The following is a 25,740-nucleotide window of genomic DNA, read 5'->3' as shown; positions in this document are numbered from 1 at the left end:
TGCTGCCCCCATATTGTATTTGTATTTCTTATTCGTAGGACACAGTCCCTGGAGTGGAATGACTGGGTTGAAGGGTATAGAGCTCTTTTAAGCCTAAGCCAAAACAGTTCCTCAGAAAGGTTTTGCCAGTTGACAACGAAAGGTCAGAATCTTTCCGTGGGCTTTGTTCAAACAAACAAAGCAGTTTCTGCAGAGTAGGGACAGAGCTCACAGGTTGGAAGGCATCATGGTTATGGTGCCCTGGTTCCCGTTATCCCCTCTACTGTGAGAGGGGAGCAGCCGCTGAACTGTTCTCAGTGGGCAGGCGCTTTTATGAGCCAATGAGGGAAAAAGAATGATGCTGGGGTAATGATTTGGGAGCACAATTCCTGTCTGAGCAAAGAAATCATCTGTCAACAAGACCACCTGCACTTACTGGGCTCTGTGAATCTTGCCAGCAATGCCAACACCCAGCAATAGAGGTGGGAGGAGGATCAGGCATTCAAGACTCTCCAAACTTACACGACCAGTTCTAGACCAGCCTGAGTTATGTGAGCCGTCTCAAAAAGCCAAAAAAAAAAAAAAAAACGCGGACCACAAAAGCAAGAATGCAATACTTAGTGATCCTTCGTGGAAAACCCACTCCAGACGCTCACAGGACGGCGAAGGAAGGAGGCGGCGACGGCTGCGTGGGAAGTAGAGGCGGCCTGGCCCTTTAAATCCGTGTCGGTTTCCCATGACGTAAGCGGGCGGGCGCAGCCCGCTGTTTACCGCGGCGCAGCTCCTGGTGGCTCCGAGTTCTGCGCCGCGTCCGCCGCCCTTAAAGGGCCCGCGTCCGGGAAGCCTTCGGGCCAGGGCCACCGCCGCCTCGGCTCTCCGGGCGCGAGCGGACGCCGAGTCTCCAGCCGGGCTGGGCCGGGCTGGGGTTGCGGGTCGCGGTGCCGCCCTCGCGAGTCGGGATCCGCACGAGGCCCAGGAGCGGCTCCAGGGAGGGGACGCGTCCTATCTGAGGCCGGGGTTAAAGTTCTGGTCCCGGTGAGATGCTGGAAGCTGCTGCGGCAGCCGCAACGCGCCCGGTCGCCGTCCCGTCGCCAATCCCCGCCGTCCCGGGCCATGATCGCCTGGCGTCTGCCCTTGTGCGTGCTCTTGGTGGCCTCCGTCGAGAGCCACCTGGGGGCCCTGGGGCCCAAGAACGTCTCGCAGAAAGACGCGGAGTTTGAGCGCACCTACGCGGACGACGTCAACAGCGAGCTGGTCAACATCTACACCTTCAACCACACCGTGACCCGCAACCGGGTGAGCGCGGGACCCCACGGGCGGCCGAGCGGGTGGGCGCCCGGCCTGGACTTGATGCTGCCCCTGTCCTCTCCGCCAGCCATTGAGCCGCCCTCCCCCTGCCAAGACCTGGTTTCCACCAGCATTCCCGGGCAGCTCCAGCTGGGCAGCTTGGGAAGTTCCCTGCCACCAGCTGTGATCAGGACCGGTCTGGTCTGCTCCGTGACCTGGCTCTCAATCTGGCTCTCAGTCTGTGAGGTCGGGGTGAGGGGAAAACAGGCTCCCAGCCTTGCGTGGCTCAGACAACTCCAGATGGGCCAACTTAGAATTGAAAGAGCTCGGTCACAGGGAGTTGAAGGAGACAGACCTCCTTGCCTCAGAAAGCCAGCTGGCCTTGTAAGTTGAAGGGACAAGATAAGGCCCTCCGAGGCTGAGTGGCAAGAGAAAAGGGAGTTTGTTTCTAAGACAGAACTGTCTCCGACTTCTTACTCATTTCTCCCCAGTAGTGAAAGTAGAAGGCTGGCGCGGAGCTGGGCCCAGGAAGAGCACAGCCTGGGAGATTCTTGCTGCCTGGCTGTGTGGCCTCCTGCCTAGCTCTCTTGCTCTTTCTCCAAGGCCCAATCTGGATTCTGAAGCACTGGAGTTGAGGAGGCACCTGAGGCTTTCTTTGGGAGGGAGAGGAGTTTGGTTTCTGGCAGGCCACGATCTACCATCAGGATCCATTTCCTTGAAGTCTGATCTCCCCCTTTGAGTCCCATATCCAGGATCATCCCGGAAGTGGCACCTACCCCTCAGGGAAACCTAGATTTGGTTTCAGCAGCAGCCTAGTAACAAGATGTCTGCAGTTGTGATTTCTTCACTTTTAAACGCCCACTGTCCTGTGTAGCTTTGTCCACAGCAGAGAGGGTGGGTTATTTACTTATTTATTTTCTTAGAGAGGGTGAATCGAGGTTCAGATGGAAAGTCACTTCAGAGTTTGGCCCATGGTCAGAACTAGAGAGACAACTTGTATTTCGACACAGTTACCTACACCCCTCCCTACAGGGCTCTGGCCTCCAGAGTAGCAGTGGAACCGGAGCTTCTTGCTGCTTTCCTAGTTCATGAGGAAGAAGATTGAGGGCACGTCTTGCTTTCCCGTGACAGTGTGTGCACAGGGACTTGTGTAGACACGTGTATATAACATGTGTGTGCATGTGGGCTATCCTGGAACCTTCTAAGGTCTCCGCTGCATATCCTTGATGTTGCCCGGGTTCTGCTGCTCTGTATACCTGTGTCTCCCAAGAGCGAGCTTCTTCAAGCCTCAGACCGGACAGTGTCAGTCCCTTCTAGAAACTCGGCCTGTTCCCTCACAAGGAGAAGCACAGAGAGTGTCCTGGCTGGCCAGGATGGACGGCACAGGGCAGAGCTCAGCCTGCAGTCTGTAGAGTCATGTGTTTGAGGAACAGAGGGCTGAGTTTGAAAGAGGATGCCTCCTTCTCTGCAGACCGAGGGTGTGCGAGTGTCTGTGAATGTCCTGAACAAGCAGAAAGGGGCGCCTTTGCTGTTCGTGGTCCGCCAGAAGGAGGCTGTTGTGTCCTTCCAGGTGCCCCTAATCCTTCGAGGACTGTGAGTAAGACCTGGGGATGTAGGGAGGGGCATCCTTACCAGGTTTTCAGGGACCCTCACCCGGGGAACCTTTTTGTTTTTCTCCCTTCTCCCTGAGCCCAGTGGCAGGAGGGTAACTTTGTCAACCCAGGGAATGGGAAATATGGGGACCTGATAGGAAGAACTCAGGCTGGCTGGGACTAGTCACACTCTTCTCTGTCTTGGACCATAGATATCAGCGTAAGTACCTCTACCAAAAAGTTGAACGAACTCTGTGTCAGCCCCCCACCAAGAATGAGTCTGAGATCCAGTTTTTCTATGTGGATGTGTCTACCCTGTCACCCGTCAATACCACTTACCAGCTCCGAGTCAACCGTGTGGACAATTTTGTGCTCAGGTATTGAGGGTAAGAGAGGGGACCTTACAGCCTCTGCCTCTTCCCAAGTGCTGAGAGTAGGCTTCTTCTCTTCCCTGTAGGACTGGAGAGCTCTTTACCTTTAACACCACTGCGGCCCAGCCCCAGGTAAAATCCCTTATCAAAATGGCGTTCCTCAGCCTGACGTGATCACACATGCCTTTGATCCTAGCATTTGGGAGTCAGGTGGGTTTCTTGAGTTCAAAGGCAGCTTAGTCTACATAGTGAGTTCTAAGTCACCAAGGTTACACAGAGAAACCTTGTCTCAAGATAGCGACAACAACAAAAAAGAAAATTGGGGGAGATTTGGACATGAGAGCAGGAGTAGGTACAGAATTGCTAGGACTAGCAATTAATTCTGTCTCTAGGCTGGGACTCTCGGAGCTCCTGTGTGGATAGACAGGCAGGGACAGTGCAGTGACAGGGTCTGCTCACTGACTTTCCTACTCTGCCTCTCAGGCACAGTCCTGTGTGCCCAGCTGACACGCAGGATATCGGTGCTCAGGGACATGCAGGACTGGGATGTTCACAGTCAAGGCTCTTCTCCCCGGGTAGCTTCATTGTCTGAGCCAAGAAGATTCTGAAACCTCCCTTGGAGGAGACAGATCCCTTCGGAGGGGCAGAGAGAGCACCCTACTGAGATGACACTCTCCCTACCTATGTTCTCAGTACTTCAAATACGAGTTTCCTGATGGTGTGGACTCCGTAATTGTCAAGGTGACCTCCAAGAAGGCCTTCCCCTGCTCAGTCATTTCCATCCAAGATGTCCTGGTAAGCTGTCTGTCATTTTATCCTCCACCAGAAAGTAGTTGGGACATTAGCAAAGGGGATAGGGCCCAGTTCCCCATCCATCTGCCTCTTCCTTCTGTCCTCCGCAGTGCCCTGTCTATGATCTGGACAACAATGTAGCCTTCATCGGCATGTACCAGACGATGACTAAGAAGGCAGCCATCACTGTGCAGGTAGGAAATGCATGCGCCCTTCTGAGGGAAGGACGGGGCTGGCTGTTGAAGTAGATGCCTTTCCACGCCCTGTCCTTGTCCCCATTCCTGCCTTAAGATTCTTAAACTTGCCGGGCGTGGTGGCGTACGCCTTTAGTCCCAGCACTCGGGAGGCAGAGGCAGGCGGATTTCTGAGTTCGAGGCCAGCCTGGTCTATAAAGTGAGTTCCAGGACAGCCAGGGCTATACAGAGAAACCCTGTCTCGAAAAAAAAAAAAAAAAAAGATTCTTAAACTTTTTCACTGTGACCCTGTGCTGCCTGAGAAACTTTTCTCCACTGAACCATGTCACTAGCTCTTAATTTTGTTTTTGTTTTGTTTTTTTAAATCGGCAAAGGCTTTTACTCAGATATAACGTGGAGGTACCGGCCAGATATGCTACAAGAGAGCAGCAGAGATTTACTTCGAAACCATATTTTTGTTTTATAATGATCAGTGTTGAGGGTGCCACTTTGCATCAGCGTATGGTACCACGTGGCAGAAACACTTTTAGGGCCATTTTAGAAACTGCTGAGTTCTCTCTTCAGCAACACAGACACTGAAGTTGGAATGGTATAGACTATTAGCGTGCCCCCCTGTGCAGAGATGGCGTGCAAATTCGTGAGACGTTTTAAAAAAGAAAATTGTTAAAAATCTTGTCGTAATCCCAAATCAAATCTCATTGAGTCCTTTGGGAATTCAGAACAATTATTTAAACCAGACATCCTTACCTAACACAATCCAGGAAGGCCAAGGTGCATTGATTTTATCCCCATGTGCTTGAGACCGGGCAGTAGGAAAACACCAAGGCTTTTTTTTTCCATTACTGAAGGTTTCTGTGAGAGCAGAAAACTTGGGGTGTGCAGTAAACACCCTGCATTTCAGCGTGTGCAGTACTTTAGCATTCCAGCTGAGTTTCAGACAGTGTTCCTTGGCGTCGTGTGCTGTGATGGCATACATGGTACAAAGAGCACATGTGTGTTCAGAATCAGGGCTGAGGTGACACCACCTGATAACAACATGGCTGAGTGCTTTTAGAAGCGCCTTGGATGCAGTGTGCATTTGATTTTGAATGATTTTCGGTTGTCGTGCGTTCAGAAACATTCTACTGTTGCTAATCTTTTACCACCCCTGCATCCTGCTCCTGTGTTCTCTGGTACATGTGAGTAGGGCCATCTCTGGCTGGTGAACAGGACAAGCTGTGTGGACCGCATACGTGCTCACTTGTTCACTAGGCTGTAGTGTGGATATGGGTTTGGGCCCTAACTTCTCAAGGCCCGTTTGACAAAGATAATAGCAGCTCCTCTCCCGTGGGTGCAGCTCAGTGGTAGAGCACCTGCCTGGCAGTTGAGAGGCTGTGTATTAGATCATCAGCATCACAGAAGTGTGAGGCAAGGGATCTATGTAAGAATTGGGTAAAACTATATCTAGAAAGAGGCTTGTAGCTTCTGGTCCAAAGTTCATATTCAGAAAAAGACGGCAACAGTGATGTTCACCAGCATCCCCATCCTCTTCCTCCTCCTTTTCCTCCGGCAGCGGAAAGACTTCCCCAGCAACAGCTTTTATGTGGTGGTGGTAGTGAAGACTGAGGACCAGGCCTGCGGAGGGTCCTTGCCCTTCTACCCTTTTGTGGAAGGTATGTTTCATGTACTGGTTTGGGATGGATCAGGCTCAATGGCATCCCGGGAGATAGAAAGGACCATGTGGCTGTTGGTGGATCCACTGGGACACAAGCCTGGGGTCCTAGACTCGCCAAGGCCTGGCTCCATCAGCCCTAGCTCAACTCCCAGCAATGACTTCTTTTCCACTTTGACATTTTACTTCCAGATGAGCCAGTGGATCAAGGGCACCGTCAGAAAACCCTGTCAGTGCTGGTCTCTCAGGCTGTCACATGTAAGTGTGGGCACCTGAGTGTGATGGGAAAAGCTCCCTCAGGCTTCCTCTCAGACCCAAGAAAAAGCAGCTGTTCTCAGAATGGGAGGAGTGGCGAGGACCCTCCTACCCAGCAGGAGCTGGGACACCAGCAAGCAGGCTTCCAACCAGAGAGACGTCGAAGGTGATCCCTGTGTAATTTGGGACAGGGTCCATGGCCAAACTGACGAGCAAGATCTCAGTGACACCCTGCCTCTTAGCAGAGGAATCTGTGCCCTGTCTCTGTGACAGAAGTAGAAGATCTATCCCATTGGATACATTCGGTTGTGAGGCTTAGCCCAGAGTATTGGGCCCCTAGTCAGTGCTGAGCAATGTCTATTAACTCTTTCAGTGGAATCCTTTCTAAACTGTGGACTCTAAGGAGCCGGGCATGGTGGCATACCCTCTTTAATCCCAGCGTTGGGAGGTAAAGACAAGATCATAGCCCAGACTCACCCTTCCTTATACATGAGGTCAAAGCCAATTTGAATATGAGACCTTGTCTCAAAAAAAAAAAAAAAAAACCTAACCAAGGCTGGAGAAATGGCTCAGCTGTTAAGAACCCTGGGTGATTCTCCAGAGGATCCAGGTGTTATTCCACAGCACCCACGTGGCAGCTCACAAGTCACCTGTAACTCTGGTTCCAAGGGATCTGATCCTTTGCCTTCCACAGGCTCCCATGGGCGATACACATACATACATACATGCGGGCAGAGTATGCACACATACAATAAACATAGATGCATCTTAAACATGCGGGCAGAGTACCCACACATAGAATACAAATAAATGCATCTTAAACATGCGATTATAAACCCAACTCACACTAAGTCAATTAATTAGTTAAAAACAAAAGAGCCAAATTAGGGCTTGTGCTAGAAAGGGGACTCAGTACTTACTGAGCCCTGGTGTGTGCTAGCAGTGCAGCTCTTAGGAAGGAGGGGGCCAGGAGGGCTGTGTAGGGTACAGAGAGCTGGGATGAGCAAAGGCCAGGTCACTGTGTGGCTGTCGAGGGCACCGTCTCTTGAGCTGTAGTTTGAAGCTTAGGTCCACATGGAGTTGACTCCAAGTAGGAGAGAAAGGCTTAGGAACACCATGAGCAGGTAGGCTTGTGCCAGAGTCTGGTGTGTTGACCTATAGCCAGATATTCATACTGTCTGGGCATCGCCTTCAGGAGAGGGGTTGGCCAGATCTCAGAGGTCCCTGGGCATCCAGAGGCGATATGGGGAGGGCTTCTGTATTCTTGACACATTCATCTTGTTCCCCTCCCTGTAGCTGAGGCCTATGTTGGTGGGATGCTCTTTTGCCTGGGCATATTCCTGTCCTTCTACCTGCTGACTGTGCTGCTGGCCTGTTGGGAGAACTGGAGGTGAGGTGGAACTGCTGGACTGTTCCCTGCTCTGGGGCGTTGGGCTGAGGGCATGGGAGAGAGAATAGTGGGATCCTAGCTGGCCCAGGGTGATCTTGTTCTTGTTGGGATCTGTGGTCTATGAACCATTTCTTTGTAAAACAGGCTCATGCCATTGCTCCTCCCCAAGCTGGGAACACCCTGTTACTCCTGGTGTGGAGGAATTCAGGATCAGGGTGGGTAGAGAGGATAGAAGGAAGGTTAGTCTGGCCTAGGGTGAGGCCTCATCCTGCCTCAGTTGTCCCCTGAATTCCTGCAGGCAAAGGAAGAAGACCTTGCTGGTGGCCATAGACCGAGCCTGCCCAGAAAGTGGTATCTGCAGGGGACAGGGGCTGGCTGGATCTGTTGTGGGGAGATGGGAGCTGGGATGGGTAGGGGAATGGTCAGAAGAGGGTGGGTTGGTGGCTTCTTTATGTTCGGCCTAGGAGTAACATTTCACAACTGGAACCAGGCCTTGGCTCACCCCTCCATAGACACCAGGAAACTGCCCTATGTCTCAGGCAGTGCGGCCCAGCCTCAGGTTGTTAACTTCCAATTCTCTCTCTCTCTCCCATCACTTCTCTCTGCCCTCCCTCCTGCTTGGACCTCTCTCTCAGCTTCTCTCCTTGGTAAGCTCCAGGCGCTGTGGGCAGAGGAGCTGCTGTCTAGGGGCGGAACCTGAAGCGTAGGCGCTTCCTAGGGAGGACCTGGGCACAGATAGCGTCTTCCTTGATGGCTTAGATGGCTTAGTTCCTTGACTGTCCTCTCTCTGTGTTTTCTTTTTTTAAGTTTTTAGACAAGATCTCATTCATAGCCCAGAGTAGGCTGAAACTGAATATGTAGCCCAGGCTGGCCTAAACGTATAGCAGTCTTCCTATCTTAGCCAGGCGAGAGTGCTGGGGTTACAAGCATGAACCACCATGTCTGGTTGTCCCCTTTTCTAAGAGGACACAGGGTGTCACACTTGCTTGGAGTGACGTAATTGTGAGGGTTCAATGGGTTTGGGGATCTGTGTTTCTCTTACTGCTGGCATGGCTCTTCTGGCTGTCTTTCCTAGGTTCTCCTTTCCCCCCTCCCCTTGCTCACAAGCCTCCTCATTACAGGTCACGCTCGGGTCTTGGCTGATTCATTTCCTGGCAGTGCCCCTTACGAGGGTTACAACTATGGCTCCTTTGGTACGTTTCAGTCAGGACTGTGTTTGCCCATGCCCAGCCACAGCTCCCTGTGCCGCCACTCATGACGACTGTGCCCTTGCAGCTGCTCCGAAGTCCTTAGGAGCAGATCTAGGGTCTCTTGTCCTGAGGTCACTCCTTCTTGCCTCACCACCTATTCCTGCTTGCAGAAAATGGTTCCGGATCCACTGACGGGTTGGTTGAAAGCACAGGTTCAGGGGACCTCTCCTACAGTTACCAGGGTGAGTGGGCCAGGCAGGGGGGATGCACGATAGGGCTGCTGTTGACTAGGTGGAGTTTCCTGGTGGGCGGTTGCCTCTCTGCCATTTGCTGGAACCAGGGAAGGGCTGCTCTTCCGCCCCATCTCCCTCTCTGCTCCATGGACTCGGTTCCCCTGTAACTTTCCCTTTCCTTTCAAGGGCACGACCAGTTCAAGCGGCGCCTTCCCTCTGGCCAGATGCGGCAGCTGTGCATTGCCATGGGTAGATGTGGGGAGGGGGTAGGGCTGCCCTGCCAATCAATTCCTGCCAGGATGGTCAGTCCATGGAACTGGCCGCCTCTGGGACCAGAAAGATGCTTAGTGCATGGCTTTCCTAGCAAGTGCCATCTGTGCCAGCCCATGGTCTTCTGAGAAAGATAGCCACTGGCCACCATCAGTGTCCCACCTCAGTGTCCTCTTGTCAGTATCCTCCCTCCCTGGTGTGCTGGCCAAGGGATCCTGGATCTGGGTGTCACCAAGGGGCTTTGGCCAGGTGAGGTGACAGGAGGAGGCTTCTGGAGGTAGAGAGGTGTTTTTTCCTCAAGCCCTTGTCTATGTACTAGGACCTCAGGGGTGGCCGTGGCATGTCTTCTCAGAACCCAACAGGACTGGGCACATCTAATCTGCATGATTGGCCAAGTTCAATCCTGTTAGTGTGTGTGTGGTTCACTCAGTGTCTTGGCCTGGATCAGAGCCAGGAGTGGAGCAGGGCTCGAGTCACTCCTGCTTCACGGTCCGGCAGAGCTCCCCACCACTTCCCGCTGAGCTAGGAGTACATTTCCTGCCAGCACCTGGGCCACCTGCTCTACCGCTCTGAGCTCTGGCCCACAGTTTGCCTCTTCCCCATTGTTGAATAATTTCAACATTGCTTCTGATGGGTGGGGGCAGACCCAGTGTTCAGTCCTGCTGGCCCAAGCCCCTTTCCTTTGTCACACCTAGACCGCTCCTTTGATGCAGTGGGTCCTCGGCCACGACTGGACTCCATGAGCTCCGTGGAAGAGGATGACTACGACACACTGACTGACATCGACTCAGACAAAAACGTCATTCGAACCAAGGTGAGACATATAGCCCTGCCCTGCCCAGACGGATCTGGAGCAAGGGACTCTGTGTGCAGCTCCCGCAGCGAATCGCTGTGCTGTGTTTGGAAGGCAGAGGGAAAAGAACTGAGCTGGGCCAGGCAGGACCGACTCCAGGAGAAGGTCGGCCTGGGGAGATTGGGACTAATTAAGAAGATCTTGTTGGTATACTTGACCACAGAAGTGTGGAGTCTCAGAACCCTGCCCACTGAGTTCTGGCTTGTCTGCCTAACCTGGGCATCAGGGGTCCAGCGAGGCTCATTCTTGCTTCTCCTCAGCAATACCTCTGTGTGGCTGACCTGGCACGAAAGGACAAACGTGTTTTGCGGAAAAAGTACCAGATTTACTTCTGGTGAGTGGCACTCCTGTTAGCGAGTAGGGCAGCTCCTCAGGCCCTGCCAACCTTACCTCGTCCCTTCCTCCTCAGGAACATAGCCACCATTGCGGTCTTCTACGCACTTCCTGTGGTGCAGCTGGTGATCACCTACCAGACGGTGAGAGGTCGAGGGGTGGGTCTTGGTCTGTAACTCTGCCTTATCTGCAGAGCCGCTGCAGGCAGGGACTCTGCAGTGAGCATAGGTTGTGGCAGCAGTTTTCAAATCCCAATTCTGCTTTAGCTGTGAGACTCTTGAGCTTCTAAGCTCCAGTTTTTTCATCTGCAGTTTGGGGGGCAGCATGAAGCTGGGCGGGACCCTATGAAACAGAGGTCACAGGACTTTTTAAGTGTGACTTCCTTCCCCTTCCTGTGAGGCAAGGACTTCTGGAGTTTTCAGTCACTGTATCTATAAAGAGGACGATGGCGCCCGTGCCACCTTAGCAGTATAAGGAGTACCAGTCTGGGTACTGTGTACACACTTCAGCCATGCTGGTACTGCTCTTGTTTTGCCAGTTGGACCCAGGGTGTGTGGCATGGGCTCCCTGCTGAGTCAGGCATGTTCATAGCTACACTCCTTCCCCATACACACACAGGTGGTGAATGTCACAGGAAACCAGGACATCTGCTACTACAACTTCCTCTGTGCCCACCCGCTGGGCAACCTCAGGTGGGGATTGTGCTGGAGGCCCAGGGATGGGTACAGTAGGCAGGGTGGGGTTTTGTGAAGCCTGCTGGGCAGAATACAGGAAAGGCAAGAGGGCCCTGGTCTCAGCTAAGCCTGTTCTGTCCCTTCTAGCGCCTTCAACAACATCCTCAGCAACTTGGGGTACATCCTGCTGGGGCTGCTCTTCCTGCTCATCATCCTGCAGCGAGAGATCAATCATAACCGGGCCCTGCTGCGGAATGACCTCTATGCTCTGGTAAGCCAGCTACCTCCCACCACGGCACGGCCTCCATCTGGCAGACTGACCTCCCCCAGTCCAGCTCTGCTCCATCTAGCCCCACACTGCCCTGCCCTGCCCTGCCCAGCCCAGATCTGCCCTGTCCTGCCCTGCCCTGCCCTGCCCTGCCCAGCCCAGTCCAGCCCTGCCCTGCCCAGCCCAGATCTGCCCTGCCCTGCCCTGCCCTGCCCAGATCTGCCCTGCCCTGCCCTGCCCCGCCTAGCCCAGGTCTGCCCTGCCCTATTCAGCCCAGATCTGCCCTGCCCTCCCAGCCCAGGTCTGTCCTGCCCTGCCCTAATGGGTTCTGCCCTACCCAGCCCAGTCCAGGTCTACCCTGCCCTACCCTGATGGGTTCTGCCTGCCCTGCCCTGTCCTGCCTTGCCCAGCCCAGGTCTGCCTTGCCCAGCCCAGGTCTGCCCTGCCCTGCCCACATCTCTCCTGCCCTCTCTGCCTTCTGCTCTCCCATCTACATTTTTTTTTTTTTTTTGGTTTTTCGAGACAGGGTTTTTCTGTGTAGCCCTGGCTGTCCTGGAACTCACTTTGTAGACCAGGCTGGCCTCGAACTAAGAAATCCACCTGCCTCTGCCTCCCGAGTGCTGGGATTAAAGGCGTGTGCTACCACGCCCGGCTCCCATCTACTCTTGCTTTTCCCTGTGTGCTCTATCCCTGCTCAGCTGTTTTATCCTGTCTTACCTTGTCCTGCCCTCTCTGCCCAGCCCTGCACAACCCACCTTGCTACCCACTCACCACACAGTGCAGTCCTTCTCCACGCCCCTTGGGTCTCCTCTTCCCACCTCACCTGCACATCTCTTCCTTCTCTTTCTCCCCACAGGAGTGTGGGATCCCCAAACACTTTGGTCTGTTTTATGCCATGGGCACAGCACTGATGATGGAGGGGCTACTTAGTGCCTGTTACCACGTCTGCCCCAACTACACCAACTTCCAGTTTGGTGAGTGCTGCCTCCTGTCTGGCTGAATCTGCTGTCCCAGGTCACCAGCTGCTAGTAGTGGGCTCTGAGGCTGGCCTCTGAGTGCAGCTCCCATTCTAGAAGATGGCTGTCTGTGCTGCCTCTTCCCAGTCATCCCTACAGAAACTCTGAGAAACTCAGGAAGTGCTCCCTAACTTCTGGGTATTCATATACTGAGACCCTCAAACTAAGATGTCCTTGACTTGAGTGAACAACAGACTAGCAAGTGGTAGGATTCAGGGGTAGCTAAGGGGCTGGAGCTGAAGCAGTGACCCTTCAGCTTGCTGATGGCACTCCAGAGCTCTTGATTGTCTGGGCTGGGAGTTCTGTGTGGGGTCCCTGTGGTGTCTGCAGCTCACAGCCTGTTCCTCCCCAGATACCTCCTTCATGTACATGATTGCTGGCCTCTGCATGCTGAAGCTCTACCAGAAGCGGCACCCAGATATCAACGCCAGTGCCTACAGTGCATATGCCTGCTTGGCCATCGTCATCTTCTTCTCCGTTCTGGGCGTGGTGAGGGCCTGGTCTACTCTGTACACCCCGTAGGAAGGGCACGTCCCTCCCCCTAACACCCACCCCACCCCCACCCCCACCCCGTGAGTGTGTACTCTTCTGGGCTTCCACTGCAGGAGAGATCCTGCTGCTTCCCTAAGGGACCATTCTGGCCCCTCTGTAATGGAAGCCTAACCCAGCAGCTTGTGCTAGTAGGGGTGTAGACACAGCACACAGGAGCAGGTACCGTCTGCGCCCCTCGCTCATGTGGGCCTGCCCACAGGTGTTTGGCAAAGGGAACACGGCCTTCTGGATTGTCTTCTCGGTCATCCACATCATCTCCACCCTGCTCCTCAGCACTCAGCTCTATTACATGGGCCGCTGGAAGCTGGGTGAGAGCAGCACACGCCCAGGGCGGGACAGACGGGGCGGGGCAGGTGCGGGGTGGAGGTGGGGGTGGTGGGGACACAGGGGACCTTTGATGTCTCTTCCATTTGACCGGGCTGGAGGAGTCCCTGGGTGGGAAATTGAGCGTGCTCCCTGGTGTTACTGAGCTGTGCCCTCTGAAGTCTCAGCCATGCCTTGTCAGCACCACCCCTTCTCACTGCAGACTCCGGGATCTTCCGCCGCATCCTCCACGTGCTCTACACAGACTGCATCCGGCAGTGCAGCGGGCCCCTTTACACGGTACCTGCTCAGCTCCCCAACTCCTTCCTCCTCTGTCTCCCCTCCTCAGAGAACCCAGCGTGGGGTGGGTACTGGCTGACATGAGCCTTCTACCTCTTCCCTCCCCATCTCTCTCTCCCTCTCAGTCCCCGTGTCTCTGCTTCCCTCCAGGACCGAATGGTGCTTCTGGTCATGGGCAACATTATCAACTGGTCGCTGTGAGTGTGGCCATTGGCTGTGGAGTTAGCTGGGGACAGACATAGTCAGCCAGTGGCTGACGTAAGGGCTATGGACAGTTTTGAAGCATTGAACATAAGGAATTGGGGCTAAAGAACCCTGGGCTTCTAGAACCTTCTGTGAGCCTCTGAACGTAGTCCAAAACAATGATGAAGCATGGTGGGGGTGTGTGCGGGCAGAGGTGTGGCCCTCCCTCCTCCCCAGAACCCACCCCTTCTTTCAGGGCTGCATACGGACTCATCATGCGCCCCAATGATTTTGCTTCCTACTTGCTGGCAATTGGCATCTGCAACCTGCTGCTTTATTTCGCCTTCTACATCATCATGAAGGTGAATGGCAAAGGTGGAGCAGCTCTGCTCTATGGGGACAGAGCGGGGCACTGGGAGATTCTTTCTGTCCATATGTCTATGCCAGTGAGGTTTGGGGGATTGGGTGACTTGAGTCTCCCCTGTAAACACTCCTGGGAGCTGCTTGCTAAGCTTGTGCTCTGCCACCAAGCTACGCCCCTAGCCTGGGTCCCCTGAACCTGTGATAGGCCAGGCCCTTGAGGACCCGCGCCTCCCAGTGGCTCTCCAGGTTGTACTATGTGAGGGAGCTGCCAGCCAGTGCTTTTGTTGGTTCAGGGATGTGGGTATATAGATACCTAGTTCAAAGTGGGCATCGGGGTAAAGACACAAGGCTGCCAGCATGAGACTTGGGTGAGCTCTGTGGTGGAGCCTGTAAACCTGGGAGGGGCCCAGGTAAGAGAGCACAGGTGGGCAGCGGCCCGGCTGACGGCTGTGGGCCTCCCTTAGCTCCGGAGCGGCGAGAGGATCAAGCTCATACCTCTGCTCTGCATCGTCTGCACCTCCGTGGTCTGGGGCTTCGCACTCTTCTTCTTCTTCCAGGGACTGAGCACATGGCAGGTGAGGAGCCGCCAGCCTCCAGGCTCGTAGCAAGCTAACCCGTGGTGAATTCTCTACCTTGGGCCAGGCCTTCCCTAGTGACTTGTCACTAAAGCCTCCTGATACTCAATCTGCCAGCATGGAACTCTGGACCTGTTACTTTAACGGCAGCTGAGTTTCAAAGAGGCCCAGGGCTTTTCCCCAGCATAGAGCATGTGTGTAGCAGCTGTGGTTTGAAGTGGGACACATCAGTTTCTTTAATGCCTCAAAGGACACCTGGTGTGCATCAAACTATAATAGATAGAACTGAAAGTCTCTGCTGGACATTGTGGTGGACGCCTTTAATTTCAGCACGCAGGAGGCAGAGGCAGGCGGATCCCTGAGTTTGAGGCTAACCTCTACAGAGTGAGTTCCAGAATAGCCAGATGCTACACAGAGAAACCGTGTCTCTTGAAAAGCAAAAAGCATAACAAAAATAGAATTGAACACAACATGGCCTCTGCCTACGTGACATTGGACTCACAGTCTAATTCAAAAGAGACACTGCTAGCTCACGCTGGGTTTTTGTTCTGTTTTAAGGCCAGGGATCAAAACTGCCCTTGTATTTGGTAAGCACATACTCTGCCGCCGAGCTCATCCCCCACACCCAGCTCATGTGTGAAATGAAAAGCAGTGGAGCCAGGGTAGTGGAGTGTGCAGAAGAGAGGATGGCGAGCAAGCGAGCCCTCTAAGTCAGGAGGCCTGGGAGCTTCTTGGAGGAGGCAGACTTTGCTCATGGCCAGAAAGTCTCATGGATAGAGCTACATAGCACTAGCAGTGTCACCTGAGCACTTTCACCCTGTTGTCACACAGGGCTGAATGACTAAGGCAGCTTTGATGTGTGAGAACACACTGATTCGGGAGCTTGGCAAAGATCTAGCGCTCTATGGGGTCAGATGTGTCTTGGTCTGTGGCCTCAGCACAGGATGTACTAGACACAGGGTCAGAAGATGTGTGTGGCAGCAAGGTTGTGGGCAGAGCGGGGAGGGACAGGAGCATCGCAGCATGACCTGGTGTAGTCACTGGCGGGAAACCTACCCTGAGGTAATTTGAAGGCCAAGTCCCAGGCAGGTAGTGAGTTGGGGATTCTGGGCCTCCTGGCTTTCTGAGTAGAAGCTGTAATGACAGCCTGCTGCCCACATCTCTAAAGGGAAGATGGGTCTGGAGGAAGGAGGAAGGAAGGAGCAGAATCAGTGTATTTAAGAAAAGCTATTGTTACCAAAAAAAAAAAAAGCCAGGCATGGTGGTGCACGCCTTTAATCCCAGCACTTGGGAGGCAGAGGCAGGCAGATTTCTGAGTTCGAGGCCAGCCTGGTCTATAAAGTGAGTTCCGGGACAGCCAGGGCTATACAGAGAAACCCTGTCTTGAAAAACCAAAAAAAAAAAAAAAAAAGAAAAGAAAAGCTATTGTTAGCTGTGGAGGGCCAGAGTGAGGCATGAGCCAGAACAGGATGCTCTCCTGATAGGGACCAGGGGGTGCCATGGAGTGGGTTGGAGGCAGGTGTGGAGCTGGTCTCTGCAGAGCAGACTCAGTAGGCTGCTGGCTCTCTCCCCTGCCAGAAAACCCCCGCAGAGTCCAGGGAGCACAACCGCGACTGCATCCTCCTCGACTTCTTTGATGACCACGATATTTGGCACTTCCTGTCCTCCATTGCCATGTTTGGGTCCTTCCTGGTATGTGGGATGTGCCTGGCCTGAGGGCAGAGGGGCTGGTAGAGCAGACAGCCTCTCCTTCCCAGTATCTGACCCTCCACCCACCCTTAGGTTTTGCTGACGTTGGATGACGACCTGGACACTGTACAGCGGGACAAGATCTATGTCTTCTAGCAGCATCTGTGGTCCAGGCTTCACCTCACGGGCCTAGCGCCCTGCCTCTGCATCACCTGCCAGTTGCCACAAGAACACCACGGGTGTGAGTCCCAGCTCTGCTGCCCAGCATTGGATGTCGTGGCAAGACAGCGAGATTCCAGCCCAGGCCTGACTCAGGACAGTTCCTGGTGGCACTGAGCCTTGCAGTTGCCTCTGCGGAGGAGGAGGCCTGCTCCGCATTCCCCAGACACTGGCCAAATTGCTGCTTTCTTCTCAGTGTTGGGTCCTCCCCAGGATCCTCGTCTGTCCATCTGTCTTGTTTATCCACTAGCTCTCCATGTGTCCCTTTGGAGAGGAAGGTGGGAAGGCAATGTCCTGTCCCATTTCATGCCTTGCATTCTGCCCATCCCTTCCCTCCTCTCAGCTTAGGACACACAGCCCTTTCTTCTTCCCATGCTCTGCTCCAGGACCACAGTCTGGTGCCTGATTCTCTGTCCATCACCAGGACCTAAGCTCTCCCTGGGTCTGTAGCTGGCTGCTATCACTGCCCACTCTGACCTGCCAGGACGGATGCAGGGAGGAGACTTTGGGGGCTGGCCAGCTGGTGCCAGGCTTTCGGTGCTAAGGCCTGCAAGGGGCCTAGGTACGACCCTCCTCCCTGACCTGTGCTTGGAGCTGGCTCTTCAGCAGTGAGAGCCAGCCCAAGTTGAGTCTTCTGATCGGGGACTGAATTCAGAGGCTGCCTCATCCCACCAGCCACTAGAATGATGCCAGCACCAGGGTTGGTGGGAAGTGGCAACTCACTGTCCCCTTCCACACCCTCAGTCCTGCCAAGCCCCAAATGGGGGCCTCTCAGTGCCATTGACACTGCCCAAGAATGTCTAGAGGCCACGGAACGGTGCCAAGCACACAGTCCCTTTTGCCTCTTTCACGGGAGCAGGAGTCCCAGTGCCTGTCGTGGAAAGGGAGGGACATGCCAGGTCCCTGTGTGTCCTTGGCCCTGTCTCACCAAAGGACTCAGGGCTGGTTTCTGAGTTTCCGTCCAGTATTTAGCCAAGTTCTGTGTTAGTAACGTAGGCCTAAGAGCCTTGGCGTTTACAGAGTCACCCAGCTCTGGCCCCTGGCCATTCTGGTCCTTGGCGTTTACAGAGTCACCCAGCTCCAGGCCCCTGGCCTCTCTGGTCCTTGGTTGTCCTTCACTCCACCAGGTCCATTCCAGATGCCAAGAGTGGGCCCCAGGAATGTGTTTCCTTCTCTCCACCATGTTTTTCTAGCTCTTGGGCTGGGAGAAGAGGCAGGTCTGGGTCTTTGTTTCTGAGCTTTGTTCTATGTTCCTCCATGCTACGGTTGCAATTGTTTTCTATGAACGAGTACATTCAATAAAGACAACCAGACCTGGGATTTGCGGTCTTACTGATGGGAGGTGCAGGAGCCTCCATGTCCCGTTTATTTTGGCCTTCCCGTCTCGTTTCTGTGCATGGCTACATTGGGAATGACCTTCCCTGATCCCACCAAGCCACCCATTAATTCTGTAAACATATGACCCTTGCTCCAAGCATTGCTGACAGGAGCAGGATACTAAAAGTGTGGTTTTAAAGGCTGTTCAGGAATGGATGGCAAGCAGGACCTAAGAGGAGGTTTGTTTGGTTTTTGTTTTTTTGGTTTTTTTTGTTTTTTTTTGGTTTTGGTTTTTGGTTTTTCGAAACAGGGTTTCTCTGTGTAGCCCTGGCCGTCCTGGAACCCACTCTGTAGACCAGGCTGACCTTGATCTCAGAAATCTGCCTGCCTCTGCCTCCTGAGTGTTGGGTGGGATTAAAGGCGTGTGCCCAGTGAGGAGGGAGTTTTTATTTAGATTATAAAAAAGATGGGATTTGGGGAATCCTGTCTAGTGAATTCAGGACATAATCAGTGGCTGGAAAGCGAGTGTCCTCTCTAGGGGAGCTCCAGCTTATTATGACCCTTCCTTCAGATGCCACAAGGAGGTGCTGGAGTTCTATGCACCAATAGTTTAAACCAGCCAGGCTGACTGTAGTGGGTGGAGCGTCTGAGGCTGCACCTCTCTGGCCTGCAGCCAGTCCTGGGTGAGACTGACTCTGCCTGAGGGTTCTCTCCTTTCCTCTACTCCTTTCTCCCTCTCCCTCTCTCTCCATTTCCTGAGGTTCCCAGAATTGGTGACGGGACTCAGAGACACCACTAAAGCCTTACCTTTTAAGTCGTTGCATTCAGTGAGTGTGTGAGACATAGCACAGATAGGTCAGAGGAGAGCTGGTTCTGTCTCTACTGTGTTTGGTCTGGGTACTGAACTCAGACCATCAGGTGTGACAGCAGTTGTCTTTAACCCTAACCCTGAGCCTTTTTCACCTGTCCCTTCCCAAGACCACTGAAGCTAGGCAAGCAAGATAAGTGGGGACCCTTTCTGAGGTGGTAGGATCTTTCACGATGACTGTTTTGAAGGGAGGGAGGGTGACACTGTCCTAGTCCTCTTACCCTAGTGTCTCCAGGCTTGCCAGGCCTTAAACATCCTCCCATTGTCACTGCTCTAGAAGGGGTCAGGGTTGACTTGCTGCTGAGCAAGGCACCCGCTTGTGAAGCACCCGCTAGAAGCATTCCATACCAATGGGCAGGATGACCCACGTTCTGCCACGCACTTGGTAGCCTTGGAAAGGCCACTTTGAACCTCAATTTTCTCAACTGTTAAATGGGGTGGTAACTGCTATCTCATAACAAAGCAGAGCGTGAAAGGGAGGCCTTTGCATAGTGCCTGGTATGCAGCCAGGCTGCAGTCCAGACTAGTTCCCACCAACTCGATTTTAAAGCCTTGCAAGAAGGTGGCTTGTTTGTCCCCTGCAGGTTCCTTTGTCGGGCCGAACTCTAGAATGCCTCCCCCTTTCTTTCTCATTAAAGAGCAGACCCGAGTCCGGGAAGCAAGGAAGGGTTTCAGGGTCCTGCCCATAAAAGGTTTTTCCCCCGCCGCCTTCAGCACCGCCCCGCCCCGACCCCCGCAGCATCTCCAAAGCATGCAGAGAATGTCTCCGGCTGCCCCCGACAGACTGCTCCAACTTGGTGTCTTTCCCCAAATATGGAGCCTGTGTGGAGTGAGTGGGGCGGCCGGGGGTGGGGAGCCAAACAGACTTCCATGGGCAGGGAGGGGCGCCAGCGGGCCGGCAGAGGGGTGACATCACTGCCTAGGCGGCCTTTAAACCCCTCACCCAGCCGGCGCCCCAGCCCGTCTGCCCCAGCCCAGACGCGGAAGCTACTCTCCTTCCAGTCCACAAACGACCAAGCCTTGTAAGTGCAAGCCATGGGAGCAGAAGGGCTGTGTGCAGGGCTGTGGGCTCAGTTAGATGGGTGGAGTTGGGTCCCTAGAGACCATTCTCTGTGTTAGACTAGACAAAAAGTCCGGGTTAAAATGCCTAGGATGATTTGACTGGGGCAAAAGAATAAATGGGGAAGTTACTGGGGTGAGAGGGAGAGTCGCATTTCAGTCACTGTCCCACCCATAGGTGTATGGGCTATGTGTTAGGCCCAAAGAGGTGCCAAATGAGGCCAAGGGAACAACTCCATCTTTGGATCTCCAAGAAGGTGAGGGCCTAAGTTCTGGAAAGCAGTGACCCACTGATGGTCCCCAGGGCTTATGCAACTCAGGGGAGCCAGGAAGTAGCCCCCTCAGACAGTGGAGGACTAAAGATCTTGTTTGTAGCGCTAGGGATCAAACCCCAGGGCACTATATGTGGCAGGCATGTGCTCCATCTACCACAGAAGTTTAATGCTTCAGACTAGCCTGGGATAGGGCCTACTTTTTCTTTCCTTTCCTTTCCTTTTTCTCTTTTCTTTTCTTTTCCTTTCCTTTTCTCTCTTTCTCTCTCTCTCTTTTCTTTCTAATTTTCTTTCTTTTTTTTTTCTTTCCTTTTTTTTTTCTAGACAGGGTTTCTCTGTGTAGCCCTGGCTGTCCTGGAACTCACTCTGTAGACCAGGCTGGCCTCGAACTTAGAAATCCACCTGCCTCTGCCTCCCAAGTGCTGGGATTAAAGGCGTGTGCCACCACTGCTCGGCTAAGGTTTGCTTTTTCATGGCAGCTCGGTCCAGTTTGAAAGTAGGAGGTCAGTCCACTGTAGGCAGATAGGTGACAGGTGAAGGAGCTTTGGAACTGGGACTGGGCAGCCCTGGGACCCCTGTTCCTCCCAAAAGGTCTTGGTGGTTCCCCTTGGGGCTCTCTAAAGGATGTCAGTGGAATGTTGCCACATCTATATAATAGGACTGGTCTTCTGGGTCCCTGGAATTTAGGTGAGATCTCTCAGGGATGCAGAAATGCTCACCTTTACTGTCATTTTATGGGCTGAGGTACCATAGGCAGATATACTCTGGTTCTGCTTGTTGTCCAGGGTGCCTGCTACATGGAGGCCCCTTTCCACAGCCTACCCTCTCTACTTGCTGACAGGAGGGCTGGATGGCCACAGGCATCCAAGCTGCGCATCATGCAGGTGTTTTGCATTGGAGCTTTTGTCTAGAAATACCCTGGTGGGCTGCCAAACCACCACCTTCATATCCCTCTCCCCTCTCCGCTGCCTCTAAGATGACAGCTTGATTTTTCTCATAGTGATTTTTTTGTTTTGTTTTGTTTTTTTAAGTTAGCATACAAAGTAATTCATTTCATCATGGCATTTGGACATACATATATATTTTATTTGCTCTCCTGGCATCTTCTCAAAGAGACTTCTCTAGACTTTCTTGTATTTTTGGTTGTGAGCCTAGCCTCTCTCCAGCCCTTCTTTGGACTTTCTACTTCCTACCAGTCTGGGAAGAAGGGCAATTGGAATCCTGAGAGCATGACCTGACCCAGACCTAGCAGATGTCAAGGCTGCAGTGTATGCTCTTGTTGCTACGGTTTGTTCTTAGTCCTGCAGTTCAGAACTTCCTGGAGACTGAGAAGTGCATGTAAGGACACTCTCCTCCCATCTTTTCCTCTAGTGGCTAGTGATGTTTGGGTTTTTTTGTTTGTTTGTTTTGAGACAGGGTTTCTCTGTGTAGCCCTGGCTGTCCTGGAACTCACTCTGTAAACCAGGCTGGCCTCGAAGATCCGCCTACCTCTGCCTCCCAAGTGCTGGGATTAAAGGCATGGGCCACCACTGCCCAGTCAGGAGTAGAAGGAAACTGTAAGGTGCTTGAGACAGGCTGAGTGGAGGCTAGGAGGAAGGGGCTCCGCTGTCAACTGGCTCCATGACTCTGTGACTTTTGTGGTTCCTTGTGGCAGCAGTTCCTGGTGGTGGTGGTTGGGGGGCGGGGCAGGCCACACAGTGGGGTGTGGGAGAGAATAGCTGTTGACAACTTCCCAACAGAAACCAGGCTTTTGAGTCCTCCAGGGTAGCTTGAGAGGGTACTCAGAAAGCCGGGTCTACTGTCCCCTTTCCTTCACCTCAGGGAAGTAAGATGCCTGTAGGCCTGTCATTTCAATGAGGTCTTCTGTTTTTTCTGTTTCTTTTTCTCTCAGTGTTGGTGTTGGGCTTGGGGAATGCTTTGGAGAAGGTGGTGGGAACTGGAGAAGGGAAGATCAGTTTACTGTGTAAACTCACTGGTTAAAGTATCACCTCCCCTCCACCCTGCAAAGCACACACATACACCCCATCTCAAAGAGCTCTATTAAGCTCCAGTGCACTGTAGTTCACAGACTGCATCTTCCAGGTTTGGCCCCACTTCACAAGCAAAGAACTCATAACTGAAGGGGGTTGACAGCACAGGGGAAGGGAAAGCAAGATGTTTAGAGTCTGACAGCTGGCCCGGGACCAGAGCCATGTGGTAATGTTTGCTCCACTCCCTACTACCTCCACAGCTGTGACGTGGAGAAGGTCCCAGCTTTCATGGGAAGGAGGTGGGGGAGCCTGTCATTTGCTCCATGCTCACACAATTTTTCTCTCAACCAGTGACCTCTCAGAAACAGGGGTTGGTTTGCAAAATTCTTCAGACACCTCAACAGATGGCATCCCACTCTGGGTATCCCTGCTGACTAGGTCTGGCTCCAGCCCTGACTGTTATCTACCCAGGGACCTACCTGCCTGCTTTACTCCTATAGCCTTCCTTCGTGTCTGGGTCCCCAGAGAGCTGCCGGGCATAGGCCTTTGAGGCAACAGCTGGCATGCAGGCCAGGCTTCCCATGCTCTGGCTAGCAGATTCTCGGCTCTGGAGGACTTTGACTGCATGGTTTCTCTCACTGCTGCAACAGTCAGAGCTGGCCCACACGGGCACAACAGCGCACTGCCATCTGGGTCTCCCTGAGAATGTCGCTGCTTTCTGAGAACCCTTGGACTCTGGTGGCTTTATCAGGTCTTTTGTCAGCTGAACTTTGGGGGATGAACTTTGCTCTTCTGGCTTCTGGGTCAGAGGGTAAAATTTGGTGGCAACTGGTAGCTAGAGAAAGATATCTACTGGCTGAATTTGGAGGACATGGCTTCTGGAAAACCTCTCTAGTGCTTTTCTGGCTAGTCTTGGCAAAAAAAAAAAAAAAAAAAAAAAAAAAATGCTCTGGTAGCCAGCCTGGGTGATGCAGGGCTTCCTGTTCAAGGCATTCCTGTACAAATTAGTGAGACATTGCCTCAAAACTATGAAACAAGCCAGACTCTGTTGAAGCACGCCTTTAATCCCAGCACTCAAGAGGCAGAAGCAGGCAAGATCTCTGTGAGTTGGAGGCCAGTCTGGTCTACAGGAGAGTTCTACAACAGTAGAGGCCAGACAGTGCAACCCTTTCTGGGGGGTGGGGAGTGGGGGAGGAAAACCCAACAAAAACACAAACTATAAAACAAAGAGCAGGCTGAGGACAAAGCTTAGCAATGCATACTTCCCTCTCTATGTGAAGCCCTGGGTTCCACCAGTACTGCAGAAAGCAAGCAAGCAATGAGGGACAGAGGGCTGGCTCTAGGCCAGGGGTTGTCAAAATAGTCCACAGGCCAAAGGCAGCCTGATATCTGTTTTTATAAACAAAATTTTATTGGCACACATTGGTTATGTATCAGCTAGGCTATTTTCATACAATAGAGACCATATGGTCTGTAAATATTTATGTCTAAAATATTTATTCTGCTCTTTTACATAAAAAGTTGACAGACTCTTGCTCTAGACTGACAAATATCTAAGATCTTGTTTTTTGAAGTTCAAGTTCAGAGGGGTCTCTGCAGCAAGTGGGTAAAGCTGGTCTAGGTCATGCTATGGTGTCTAGGGTAGATGGGAACCCCTCAGAGTGGAAGGCCTGCTTAGCACAAATGAAGTAAAGCAACTTGCTGGCTCTTTGTTCTTTTCTCCACTCTCTATGCTTTAGCTTTGCCTCAACATGGCCAACAAGGGTCCATCCTATGGCATGAGCCGAGAAGTGCAGTCCAAAATTGAGAAGAAGTATGACGAGGAGCTGGAGGAGCGACTAGTGGAGTGGATTGTAGTGCAGTGTGGCCCTGATGTAGGCCGCCCAGATCGTGGGCGCCTGGGCTTCCAGGTGTGGCTGAAGAATGGTGTGGTGAGTGACCCCTGTGAAGGGAATCTAGGGATGTGTATGCCACCCTACAAACTGTGAGACAGACCCCCTGAGCTGAGTGTTCAGTTGTGTTCTGTACCTGGCAGATTCTGAGCAAATTGGTGAACAGCCTGTATCCTGAGGGATCGAAGCCAGTGAAGGTGCCTGAGAACCCACCCTCCATGGTCTTTAAGCAGATGGAACAGGTGGCTCAATTCTTGAAGGCAGCTGAGGATTATGGAGTCATCAAGACTGACATGTTCCAGACTGTTGACCTCTTTGAAGGTATAAGGAAAAAAGGGCTGGAGCCAGTGGGCGAGTGGAGAGCAAGGAGAGGGAATTTCAAAAGCTACAACCAGCTCTGTTGATGTGTGTATAGCAGCAATGGGATATGCCAAGAGAGCACATTACAGGCAGACCAGCTTGGTGGTACAGCATTTCCCTTCTGGGTACAGGGCCTGTTTTGGATCCTAGAATATAAAATATATACCACACCATACTCACTAGGGTTTAGAATAGGGTCTCTTGAACCCTCTTGATTTGGTGCCACTCGCTCTTGGTTGGACCATTTTTGAGGCTGGGCAGATACTGCCTATATGGTCCTGAAATTGGCTCCCTGGCCACTCTCCTTATAGGTAAGGATATGGCAGCAGTGCAGAGGACTCTAATGGCTTTGGGCAGTTTGGCTGTGACCAAAAACGATGGAAACTACCGTGGAGATCCCAACTGGTTTATGAAGTATGTGTTCACTGGGTCTCTTTGTGGGGTTGGGGTGGCTTGGGCTGGTCAGTTGTGGTAAAGATCAGGTGTAGCAGAGCCAGGAACATCCCAGGTAAGGGTGTTGGACTAGGGGAAATGAGGTCCTACTTCTGCATTCCTACCTTTGCCAGCGTGTGCTCCATCAGGCTCCCTAACTCCTGGAGCCAAACTCAGGGGAAAAAAGAGAAGACAAACAGGAAGGGAAGGGAGTCGAACACGGAAGCAGCAGGGATCATGAAACAGTTGGAGAACACTAAGTTCTAGCAAGCCTTACCCTGGTTCCTTTTCTTCTAGGAAAGCCCAGGAGCATAAGAGGGACTTCACAGACAGTCAACTGCAGGAGGGGAAGCACGTTATTGGCCTTCAAATGGGCAGCAACCGAGGAGCCTCGCAGGCTGGCATGACAGGCTATGGGCGACCCCGGCAGATCATCAGTTAGAAAGGGAAGGCTGGCCCTGAGCTGCAGCATCCTGCTTAGCCTGCCTCACAAATGCCTATGTAGGTTCTTAGCCCTGACAGCTCTGAGGTGTCACTGGGCAAAGATGACTGCACATGGGCAGCTCCCACCTATCCTTAGCCTCAGCCCAGCATCTTATCCCAGAGCCACCACTGCCCTGGCCCCTGTTCCCAGCTGTACCCCCACCTCCACTGTTCCTCTCATCCTGGAGTAAGCAGGGAGAAGTGGGCTGGGGTAGCCTGGCTGTAGGCCAGCCCACTGTCCTTAATATCGAATGTCCTTTGAAGGACACCCAGCCCAGCCTCTACATCCTTTCCTGGAATATTTTTTTGGGTTGAAATTCAAAGAGGAAAAAAGAAAAAATATAAATATAAATATAAATATATATATATATACATGTATCTTCATCTTTTCTCCGGCCTGGCTGGCAGCTTGGTTTGTCACTCCTGTTAGCATTCCAGGAACCCTGAGGGTGGAAGCATGTTGGGCTCATCCGTTCCTGGCCCATGGCTTCTGGATGACTCCTATGGCCCCACAGGCTCAGAGCTTCAGAGGAAGCAGGCTATGGGGAAGAAGAG

General features: G+C 52.9%; 2 protein-coding genes across 6 annotated transcripts; both read left to right on the top strand.

Moving 5' to 3' along the window:
- Positions 1-733: 733 nt before the first annotated feature.
- On the top strand, positions 734-17,850 carry Sidt2 (SID1 transmembrane family member 2). 4 transcript variants are annotated; one of them, XM_021171292.3, is made up of 28 exons: positions 734-1,275; positions 2,738-2,859; positions 3,071-3,235; positions 3,316-3,361; positions 3,923-4,024; positions 4,132-4,215; positions 5,768-5,867; positions 6,059-6,124; positions 7,418-7,511; positions 7,810-7,862; positions 8,002-8,070; positions 8,633-8,704; positions 8,872-8,943; positions 9,121-9,183; positions 9,900-10,018; positions 10,318-10,391; positions 10,467-10,533; positions 11,009-11,082; positions 11,212-11,335; positions 12,189-12,306; positions 12,701-12,837; positions 13,100-13,208; positions 13,427-13,503; positions 13,654-13,700; positions 13,943-14,048; positions 14,514-14,624; positions 16,203-16,316; positions 16,407-17,850. In XM_021171292.3, the coding sequence occupies exons 1-28, from the start codon at positions 1,093-1,095 to the stop codon at positions 16,467-16,469; spliced, it is 2,631 nt and encodes an 876-aa protein (XP_021026951.1). In that variant the 5' UTR covers positions 734-1,092; the 3' UTR covers positions 16,470-17,850. The 4 variants fall into 4 exon arrangements, with proteins under 4 accessions (XP_021026951.1, XP_021026952.1, XP_021026948.1 ...); XM_021171293.3 differs by lacking the exon at positions 8,002-8,070 and having other exon boundaries at positions 822-1,275; XM_021171289.3 differs by lacking the exon at positions 9,121-9,183 and having other exon boundaries at positions 822-1,275.
- A 1,823-nt stretch (positions 17,851-19,673) lies between these two features.
- Tagln (transgelin) lies at positions 19,674-25,539 on the top strand. Of its 2 annotated transcripts, none has more exons than XM_021171839.2 (5): positions 19,674-19,739; positions 23,758-23,949; positions 24,054-24,231; positions 24,582-24,684; positions 25,000-25,539. In XM_021171839.2, exons 2-5 carry the CDS (start codon positions 23,770-23,772, stop codon positions 25,142-25,144), a joined length of 606 nt encoding a protein of 201 aa, XP_021027498.1. In that variant the 5' UTR covers positions 19,674-19,739; positions 23,758-23,769; the 3' UTR covers positions 25,145-25,539. The 2 variants fall into 2 exon arrangements, with proteins under 2 accessions (XP_021027498.1, XP_021027499.1); XM_021171840.3 differs by lacking the exon at positions 19,674-19,739 and adding an exon at positions 23,000-23,120.
- The last annotated feature ends 201 nt before the right edge of the window (positions 25,540-25,740 follow it).

This window comes from Mus caroli, unplaced genomic scaffold (assembly GCF_978045245.1).
Source record: "Mus caroli unplaced genomic scaffold, Mus_caroli_1 scaffold_11, whole genome shotgun sequence".
Taxonomy (NCBI): domain Eukaryota; kingdom Metazoa; phylum Chordata; class Mammalia; order Rodentia; family Muridae; genus Mus; species Mus caroli.
Note: the sequence above shows the minus strand (reverse complement) of the source record. Positions and strands in the feature narration are given on the sequence as shown.

Coding starts and splice junctions, on each gene's coding strand:
- Sidt2 (XM_021171292.3), top strand. CDS start 1,093: ATGATCGCCTGGCGTCTGCCCTTGTGCGTGCTCTTGGTGGCCTCCGTC. Junction 10,392..10,466: donor AAGTACCAGATTTACTTCTG/GTGAGTGGCACT, acceptor CTTCCTCCTCAG/GAACATAGCCACCATTGCGG. Junction 10,534..11,008: donor TGGTGATCACCTACCAGACG/GTGAGAGGTCGA, acceptor ATACACACACAG/GTGGTGAATGTCACAGGAAA.
- Tagln (XM_021171839.2), top strand. CDS start 23,770: ATGGCCAACAAGGGTCCATCCTATGGCATGAGCCGAGAAGTGCAGTCC. Junction 23,950..24,053: donor TGTGGCTGAAGAATGGTGTG/GTGAGTGACCCC, acceptor TGTACCTGGCAG/ATTCTGAGCAAATTGGTGAA. Junction 24,685..24,999: donor GATCCCAACTGGTTTATGAA/GTATGTGTTCAC, acceptor CTTTTCTTCTAG/GAAAGCCCAGGAGCATAAGA.